The 10,060-nt window shown below is 42.9% G+C and overlaps 1 protein-coding gene across 2 annotated transcripts; it reads left to right on the forward strand.

Moving 5' to 3' along the window:
• The first annotated feature begins 1,147 nt into the window (after positions 1-1,147).
• Positions 1,148-8,216, forward strand: PSMA4 (proteasome 20S subunit alpha 4). 2 transcript variants are annotated; one of them, XM_030874872.3, is made up of 9 exons: positions 1,148-1,271; positions 2,695-2,721; positions 2,947-2,989; positions 3,273-3,435; positions 4,757-4,834; positions 5,159-5,247; positions 5,711-5,841; positions 6,582-6,705; positions 7,826-8,216. In XM_030874872.3, the coding sequence occupies exons 2-9, from the start codon at positions 2,719-2,721 to the stop codon at positions 7,978-7,980; spliced, it is 786 nt and encodes a 261-aa protein (XP_030730732.1). In that variant the 5' UTR covers positions 1,148-1,271; positions 2,695-2,718; the 3' UTR covers positions 7,981-8,216. The 2 variants fall into 2 exon arrangements, with proteins under 2 accessions (XP_030730732.1, XP_069900963.1); XM_070044862.1 differs by lacking the exon at positions 1,148-1,271 and adding an exon at positions 1,295-1,477.
• Positions 8,217-10,060: the final 1,844 nt, after the last annotated feature.

Here is a 10,060-nt window from a genome sequence, read left to right on the forward strand (position 1 = left end):
CACCAGACTGAGCTACTCTGTTACCCAAACTTGTTAAACTCATTTTTACTTCTGCTCTTTTATCTCAACTGATCCCTCTTCTTTTGACCTAATAAATTCTACCTCTCATTTAAAACTCTTAATGCTTAATTCGTCAGAATGAACTAAGGTGGCAGGAATCCTCAGAGAGATTACATAAGTTACACTGCCACCTAAGGATGCTTTCAGAACACCACCTGTCTGGCTGTGGCCCTTACCATTTTGCCTTGGCTCACCTCCCTATGTGCCTGGGAAGCAGAAATGAAAGGAGAGACCTCAAACCACAACTCGTTCCCAGGTTACCTCCTTTTCAAAGCCCAGATCCGTCAATAATAAGTTTTTGCCCAACATGAAGAGGACAAAGTCCCTACCCAGTGGACCTCTTCTTCGAGGAGACTATGAGCAAATGACTACACATTAATTCAGACCTAGTCAAGCGTCTAGCTCGGAGAAACTTAAAACATGAATAGTAGATAGTTTACACAGAGACTGAAGCCAGATGAAAAAAAGAGTGGAAAGGAGAGATGGATAATGAACACATAAATAAACATGACAATTTCTGTATAAAAGATAACGTGTGTGTACGGTGATGGTAGGGTATTGCTTTAACTAGGTTGGTCAGGGGAATCCTTTCTAACGAGGTGAAAAGACAAGAGGAGAAGACTAGGGTGAAAGTTCTCCCAAAGGTGTAAACCCCCTCATAATATGCTTTATATGCCCCAAAATGCATGTATCAGCAATAAAAGTGGAAGACAGATTCAAGAAGGGAGATGGTGAGAAAAGGCAGAGTGAAGGGTAACGTCTGACGTGCTTGGGTCCGTTTTGAGAACAGGGCAGGAAAGGCAAGCAATTAACAGGCGGTCCCACACCAGTGCTCTCCTGGGCCAATGACTTAGTGCTGAATAGAAATCGAAAGTGAAAATAAAGCGCAAACAGTGGAAAAGGGACATTAGCTATAATTCCACTTCCTCCTTGGCCAGGGCCTTCCTGCCCCGCTCCCCGTGTTCTAGTGCCCCCTCATCGTGCTGAGGGTCCCTGCCAGTGCCTCCGAACCTCAACTCCGCGGCTCCCACGAGGACAACCGGCGCTCGCTCCGCCCCCCAGAAGGAGTTCCGCGTCCTCGGCTGCCCCGCCCCCGCCGGTGGCTCTGCGCACGCGCGGGGGCCATATTAGCAGCGGATACTCAGGCGGTGGTGGTGCGTTTTCTCTCGCAGAGAAAGAGCTCCGTGTAGGCTCTTCAGCGTCTCCCCTCGGTGAGCCTTTTCCCCCTGCGCACTCGCGGAAGCTTGGCCGCTCTCTCCGCGGGCGGGGATCCTGAGCGTTGCGGCAGAGCTGGTCCCGGCCTGCAGCGGCCGCCGAGGAACCGTGGACACGATGACTCTGCACCGGCTCCTTGGTGATGGACCGGCCGCGGGACTGGCTCCGGACGGCCGCCGTCGGGCTTCTCTGCGCTGAGCAGGCACCGCGGGGCTGGGGACGCTCGGGCGGCGGGGCGGGCGCGGGGCCGGTGGGCAGGACAGAGTTGTAGGGCTGCCTCCGTCACTGTTAAGAGTCCGTAGTGAAAGTGAACCTGCGGGAAAGGAGGTGCAGGTGAACTCGCCTCGGGCCGTTGTCCTGCGTCTGGCGTGGAGATGAGAAAGTTGTGTTCTCTCGCGAATCAGAAGCCCCGGCGGTCTCCTCTCTGTGATCTCCTGGCGCTCTGCTCAGGGCCAGCCTTACCTTTCACCTGCGTGTTGCAGGAGCCGCGTAGCTGGTTACCCTGCCCCACTCTTCGCCAGCCAGAGCGATCTTTCTAAAATGCCGGTCAGCTCCTGTGGCTCTTTGGCCCAGCATCGTTCTTTGGAGCCCCATTGCATAAGAGATAGCATTCATAGTTTTTACCTGGGCACGCGGGCCTTCGGGACCTGATCCCTGCTTATCTTTCCATTTTTAATTACCGATATTCTAGAATTTGGGAAAATTGGCTCTGGAGGCCGAAGTTTGGCTTTTCCACCAAATCACGCTGAGCCCCAGTGTTGTCTTTTGCAGTAATAGTAAAGATGCCAAAGATTACCATCCCGCTCCTCCCCTTCATAGTTCAGGACCCCGTATCATTCTCTGGAGAAAGCCTAAGCCTCTTAGCTTGGCATTCAAAACTCTACATGGTCTGGATACTTGCTTAGTTCTTTAGTTTTTTCATATCTTTTTTAACTTCAGCAATTTCTCTCGCCCATTAAGCTATCCTGCCTCAGTGCCTTTTGCCCAAGCTTTCTCCTCTGCCTGGAATGCCTTTCCCTTCTTTCTTCCCCTGTTCTTCCTCTTAGACCTAAATGTTCTCAGCCTTATTTCTGCCTCTCCCATCTCTAATTTGGGCTCATTTTCTGTATGTGTTTCGCAAAAAATACTTTCTTGATTTTCTCCAACCCTCTTCCCACTCTACCCTTAGTGCCTCTGTTACCATATTGCTTTATAAGTGTCCTTCTGTGTCTTCTCCCTCACCTGGCCACCAGACTGTACGCTCTTTAGGAAAGAGATTGCTCTTACCCATGCTGGCATTCCAGCATTTGGCATAGTGCCTGGTGCACCGTAAATGTTGGCTGAATGAAGAGAGTGAAGAAAACATTTTTTTTTCAAGTCAAGAAATGCTTTTTAAATTGTAAGTTTCATTTTAATAATTATCCTGTTTTCTTTTTACAGGAATTATCATAAAGTTCAGAAAACATGGTGAGTTAATACACATGCCAGTTAGCTGTTGCCTGATAAATTGTATTGCTTGTACTCAGCTTACAGACTTGCATGAGAAAATTGAAATGGAATGATGCCTTACCAGTTTCCTCCCACTCTCTGAATTTTGTATACCAGGATGTGTTCTGTAAAATGACTTGAAGGTTTACAGGAGTTGGCTTACTAAAAGTGGGGAGGAATCATTTGTATGTTTTTCCTTTGCAGTCTCGAAGATATGACTCCAGGACCACTATATTTTCTCCAGAAGGTAAAATATAAATTGTTTGACCTGTCTCAAATAAAAAAAAAATTTTAAGTATTTGAATTTTAGGGGTGGGTGGGGAATCTACAAACTTTTTTTTAAGACTCAGTTGTTCATCCTTTCTGTAGTTTGAAGTAATGATCACCAGGTTGATTATGTACATCACAGGACTATGAGTAAAAGTAGGACTCTCGTCTGTAGCCCTCCAGTGTTGTTGCTGATTTCTCTTGAACCAGTGGTGCAAGAACAAGGAAGAGAGTCTTGGTTTCTCACTGCTTTTGTCTTGTAGGTCGCTTGTACCAAGTTGAATATGCCATGGAAGCTATAGGACATGCAGGCACCTGTTTGGGAATTTTAGCAAATGATGGTGTTCTGCTTGCAGCAGAGAGACGTAACATCCACAAGCTTCTTGATGAAGTCTTTTTTTCTGAAAAAATTTATAAACTGAATGAGTAAGTGAAATCTTAGGGCAAACATCTCATCATATTTTCGGAGGGCTATTCCATGTGACATGATAGAATTGAACAGTTTGTTCTGTTTTTACTTCTGAAATTTTTTCCTTTTAACTTACTTGCTTGAAACTTCCTTTAGGCCCAGGACCATATGTTATTCTTTTAAAGTGCAGGGTCAAGTACTTAGTGGAGAAACAGCGTTGTATAGTGATAAGAGGCCTGGTAGTCACACAGCTTTGGGTTAAATCTGGGCTCCACCAATGCAAAGAATATGAAAGTAACTGGGACTTTCATATTCACCAAAGAATATGAAAGAATATGAAAGCTGTGACTTCACACCCATTGTTTAACTTCTCTGGGCTTCCGAGCCTACTAGAGTGGTTGTGGCAGTTTAATGAAATAAAATAAAATGAATGAGATAAACTAGCACAGTGTTTGGCACATAGGAGGCCCTCAAGGTATTGTTTATAATGGTTACTCAGGAATTATTTTGAATTATACTGAATCTTACCAAAGAATAGGCCTCCTGAAGGTCTGGGAAAAGTTTAGACTTTTCTGTACACTTAGTGAAGTTTCTGTTACAGTTGGGTGTTCAGGGCTTTGCAGCTAGCAGAGAGCTGGATTTGCTCATTGGAGACTTTCCCTTCAGTGGTGAGCCAGGTGAATTCTGGTTATAGGGCCTTTCTGATACACTCACCCAAGAAAGTGTCATCCCTCCACAGTCACTATTGGGCCCCTCAGCAGCTTGCAGGCTTGATTAGGCACAGTGCCAGAGGGTGTCGAAGCTGTAGGAGAGCCGGGGCGGCTTTCAGGGAATGGGGAGTAGAGAAAGGAAATGCACCCTCCCTGTAAGCCTAGCCCTGAGCTTCCTAGGCAGGCTCATAAAATATCCCGCCCTTCGGGTCCCCTCACCCTCACCCCCATCAAGTTAGGCCTTAGGAGGTGAGAGTGCTTACTACCCAAGAGCGTGGGGTAGTCTGTCTTCCTGTCTGGCAAAACCTTTTTCTTCTTTGTGGTTGAATCTCCTTGGGATTTACCCTAGCTTCCTAGTGTTTATTCTCTTGCCCTGTTCACAGAGTGGTGATGGTAAATACATCTCTTGTGAAGAACTTAAGTGTGCATTTGTTTATCTTATGTGTTGAATGACATCAAGTTGAAAGTTTCCTACAAAGATAAAACACACAGGTTTTGTCTGAAGGGTGTAGCAGCTGAGAGGAAGCATGGTGAATTTCTAATAGAGCTTAGTACTTTCTAAAACTTGTAAAATACCCCTGGTAAACATCTTCTCTGCTTACAGATAAATGTCTTTCTTTTCCTCAAGGGATATGGCCTGCAGTGTGGCAGGCATAACTTCTGATGCTAATGTTCTGACTAATGAACTGAGGCTCATTGCTCAAAGGTATGGTCATAAATACTATAATTGATGATATGTAAAATTAGTTTCGATGTTTCTAAGAACTCATTTTTGTAAAGATTAAAGTCATTAAAAACCTATTAATTGCAAATTACAGTGTTTTTTTCTTTAACCAAACTTGCAAAATATTAGTTACTGTATGATTTTTAAGATGTTGCCATGTCCTCTACTCTCCCCCTTTAGATCATTTATAAGTGACGATTATGTTGACCCCATGACAGAGATTTCTTTTCAGAGGGCATTTTGCTTAGAGTGTGTATATAGAGTGTTTTAGAGAAAACTATTCATATGCCAGTTTCTTTATCCTAGGTATTTATTGCAGTATCAGGAGCCAATTCCTTGTGAGCAGTTGGTCACAGCACTGTGTGATATCAAACAAGCTTATACGCAGTTTGGAGGTACTGAAACTTTTGGAAATTTTATTCCCAAAAGATAAAACGTTTTATGAGTAATAACCTTTTTGAGATGGTAAAATGAAATTGAAAGTGAAATAAGTAGACACTTTTCATCCATTCTCACTTCATGAACTAACTGGCTTCCACTATGTAGACTATCGAACATTTTATTAATAGACTATTGAAAGGCCAAAATAACATTTTCAAATCAGGAAACAAATTGCTTTTTACATAATGATGAAATTTAGCACTGGTCCTCTTTGTCTTTATTCCCTCTCCTGGCTGCATCCAAATCCTAGAAACAAAAGTGGAATTTTTGATGGAGCTTATCTGTGGTGGCCAGAACACGGAACAGTTTATGAATGCTTAACTTCACAGAAGAGGGGTTAGCCACTGAGCTCAAGTAACCATAGTGACACTAAATTTAGATTGTTGGTATGTTTAGCTTTTTTTTTCTCTGTTAAAGGAAAACGTCCCTTTGGTGTTTCATTGCTTTACATTGGCTGGGATAAGCACTATGGCTTTCAGCTCTATCAGAGTGACCCTAGCGGAAATTATGGAGGATGGAAAGCTACATGCATTGGAAATAATAGCGCTGTGAGTATTTTTGTGTTGCTGTAGAATGTAGCAAAGGGTCTAGTAACTGCCGTAGTTTTAAAGTAGTGATGAGTGTAAACAACATTTTAAGGTAGCTGCAACAGCCTTAATGTGATATGAAAGTATCTGTGATTTCTATTGGTGATGAAGTCACAGGTACTACTAATACTAGTAGGGTTTACTGCCTACAGTAATAATGAAAGGAAGTGCTAATTTTCAGTTAGAAGTTGTGAAAATAAGATCTAGTTCCCCCGTCTCCCACATGCTAGTTCACAGACGCCCTGAATTCTGTCATGGATACCTGGGATTCATTCATAGATCATCAACATCCCTCCTTTGCACCCCTATCCCATGTCAACCCTCCCTGCCATTAAAATTGTTTATGTTGTGTACACACTAACAAACGTAAGGTAGATAGCTAGTGGGAGGCAGCCACATGGCACAGGGATATCGGCTTGGTGCTTTGTGACCGCCTGGAGGGGTGGGATAGGGAGGGTGGGAGGGAGGGAGATGCAAGAGGGAAGAGATATGGGAACATATGTATATGTATAACTGATTCACTTCGTTATAAAGCAGAAACTAACACACCATTGTAAAGCAATTATACCCCAATAAAGATGTTAAAAAAATTGTTTATGTTGGTTATAATGCCAATAATAATTCAGGCATTATTCATGTTCCTAAAAATCGCAAAAATTTAAAGGAAGTTCTCTATGTTGATTCTTCCTTATGTTTTATAGGCAGCTGTGTCAATGTTAAAACAAGATTACAAAGAAGGAGAAATGACTTTGAAGTCAGCTCTTGCTTTAGCTATCAAAGTCCTAAATAAGACCATGGATGTTAGTAAGCTCTCTGCTGAAAAAGGTAATTTATGTCCACTCCTCTAATTTGTTTGCTTAGTGAGGGAATTGATAGAGTAGGCCTTTAACATGTTATCATAGTGCACTGAAACAGCAGCCTTATAAGTTAGGTGACCTTACAGCTATTTCCTAAGACTTGACCAAGGTCAACACTGACAAGTTCTGGAGCCACCGTCCCACACTACATAACAAGCTTAAGGACTTGAGCCTGAATGTTCTCAATATTCATAGTTAAATCTGATCCATGCTATTTTATCTTATCAACTTCTTGACAATGATATCTGTGCTCATGTGTACATATGATAAAGAATATGAAAGTAATTATATGGTTATATATGTTTGGTGTCCTTTACCAGAGATACAACATTTGCATGAGTTGTACCCTCTGTTCTTCTGAATCTACTGATCTCTTACGTTAAGCCCATGTTTGCAATTGTAAATGCTTTATTTAACTAAAGTTACATGACCATATAAACCAATATTTGTAAGTAATGTTTTTCAAAAATTGTGGTAAATTAACGTATTGATTTAGTTTAGGATAACTTAGCTCCTGGTGTTGCTTTAAAAAATGCCATTTACTTGCAGATTGTCCTCTTGTCTACTTCTACCTAATTTCAAGGAGGCACTACTCAATTTTCCCTTCTCAAAATTTCTCCTCCTTTTGGCATTAGTCTGCTTTTCTCATCCATAGTCATGGGAGCTGCTTTTCATGCCTTTGTTTTGAAAAGAGATTTGAAAAGTTCATGAAAAGTAAGTGTAAGTACTGGTTAAAGATTTTGGCTGAGCCCTCAGAGGTTCTAACGAGGAAACTGGCTCTTTCTGGTCAGGCCAGCTAGAGCAATTGGCTGGTTGTACTTTTTCCGCAAAAGTAACAGAACAGCAGCTCAGAAAGTTAGTATGGATGAAGATAAAGATGATATTAAAGTAAAAATATTCATAAAAACATTACAGTATTGAAGGTATTTTGTTTCCATGAAAGTATCCATGAATTATATTCAGCAGAAAACTTGGAAAAGTGGTGTACTATGGCTCAAACGGTATGAAGAGATTAAACTGTGGTTGCTTATTAAGGGTTTTGGCTAAGTATGGCTGCCTGTATTACAAGTGTGTGTGTTTGCTTCCAGTGGAAATCGCCACACTAACAAGAGAGAATGGAAAGACAGTCATCAGAGTTCTCAAACAAAAGGAAGTGGAACAGTTGATCAAAAAACATGAGGAAGAAGAAGCGAAAGCTGAGCGTGAGAAGAAAGAAAAAGAACAGAAAGAAAAGGATAAATAGAAGACAAAATCAGGGATTTTATAACTCATTTGGGGCACCATTTCAGTGTAAAAGCTGTCCTATTCTTCCACATTGAGAAAGCTTTGACTTTTTTTTTAACTTGTCTAGTGGGAAAATAGGATGGTACCAACTGAATTGGGTCCTTGTTATTGCTGTCCAGGTGAATATTGTAATGATGGTTACACTTTATGGACATCTTAATCACCCTCCCCCTCTTTTTTTTTTTCTGAATAAAACTTGGAAAGAATGGAAATGGTGAAGGAAAACATTCTCTAGCAGTAACTGTTAAAGATACCAGGATTAATAGGGCTGTGGTCTTTTCACACTTTATGTATACTGTGGCTACTCTTGCAGTTACCTTTTTTTTGGCTGCCTTGCGTCTTCATTGCTGCACGTGGGCTTTCTCTCGTTGGCGCCGAGCGGGGGCTACTCTTCATTGCGGTGCATGGACTTCTCATTGCGGTGGCTTCTCTTGTTGCAGAGCGTGGGCCCTAGGCCACAGGCTTCAGTAGTTGTGGCACGTGGGCTCAGTAGTTGTGGCTCGTGGGCTCTAGAGCACAGGCTCAGTAGTTGTGGCGCACAGACTTAGTTGCTCCGCGGCATGTGGGATCTTCTTGGACCAGGGATCAAACCCATGTCCCCTGCATTGGCAGGTGGATTCTTAACCACTGCGCCACCAGGGAAGTCCCAGTTACTTTTAAATAAGATGTTAAAATGGACAGAAATGTAAACATCATAAAAAAAGAAAGGTGGGAACTGTGCAGTGAAGATTTTCTGTTCTTTGTTCCCCTACCATCTTGGAGAACCTGTAGCCCAATTTGAGCAAAACAGAGAGCTGTCCTTCTCCTAGGTCTCGTCTGATATTACCCTATCCGAAGCCTATCTAGTGAAATAAGAGTCGTTCGCCAACCTTTGATATTGATGGGTGTTCATACTGGACTTAAAAATCCTGTGTGTCTGTGTGTGTGTACACATACATACTTGCAAACATAGTAAAACGCGAAAGGTAGAATTAAAATGAAAGCCCTGTGTATCCACTACCGAGCTTCAGAAACAAATTAATCAGTACTTTTGAAGCCCCCTGTGTGTCCCTTTCAGGTCTCATTCTTCTCTGTTTCCCTCTACCCCTGAGAGGTGACCACTGCCTTGAGCTCATCATTCCTGTAAGCTACGGGTTTTCCACTCTGGTTTTCTGCCCCTCTACTCCAGGTGGTCCTGGTGGGTCTGTCAATCAGATAATCCCACGCCTTTCACAAAGGTGAGCACATCACTCAGTCTGGCCAGATTACCATGTCTGTCTGCAGGGATGGGTTTGAGAATGAACGTGTGGGCTGAGCCAAGCCAGACTTGATGTGTGGATATGAGGAACGAATACTGAAGGTCCTGCATTAGGACCAGCTCTCCCAGTTGGCAGCCCAAGCCATGTGAAAGGTTATGCAAGAGAAACTAAGGCTACAGAGGAAAAAGAACCAAAAGATGAGAATAGTTCAGTTTGGCCAAAGGGAGCTCCACCGCTGAGCTTTGCTTAGTATGCTGTCACTTAGAATAGAATCCTCTGATGGAAGTGCTGTAGGGCAGTGCTACTTAAAAGCGTGGTCTGTGGAGCGTCACCTGGGTGTTTGCTAGAAATGCAAATTCTAGCGTCCCATCCCAGGCCTCCTGAATAAAAATCTTGGCATAGAGCCCAGCAATCTGTTTTAACCAAGCTCTGCATGTGTTTCTAATTCATGCTGAAGTTTGAGAAGTGCTTTGCTGCATATTGGAATCATCTGAAAATCTTTTAAATTTCTTTGTACCCAGGCTATACCCTATACCAATTAAAGCAACCTCTGCAGTGGACCCTGGCGTTACCATTGCTCGAAATCTTCCCGGACGATCTAATGGACAGCAGGGATGAGAACCAGTGCACTGAGCCATAGCAGTGTTGTCAATCAGATATGGGGTCCCAGCCTAATCCCTAATTAAGTGCTCTTAAGCAATAGCAGTGTCTTGGAGTTTTCTGCACGTGGTGGTGTTCAAGCTATTTCCAAGCCCCTTTGACATAGTGCTTTTTGAATCTTCTAAATTTCTCTTAATACAG

The sequence above is a fragment of the Globicephala melas genome, chromosome 2 (assembly GCF_963455315.2).
Source record: "Globicephala melas chromosome 2, mGloMel1.2, whole genome shotgun sequence".
NCBI classification, from domain to species: domain Eukaryota; kingdom Metazoa; phylum Chordata; class Mammalia; order Artiodactyla; family Delphinidae; genus Globicephala; species Globicephala melas.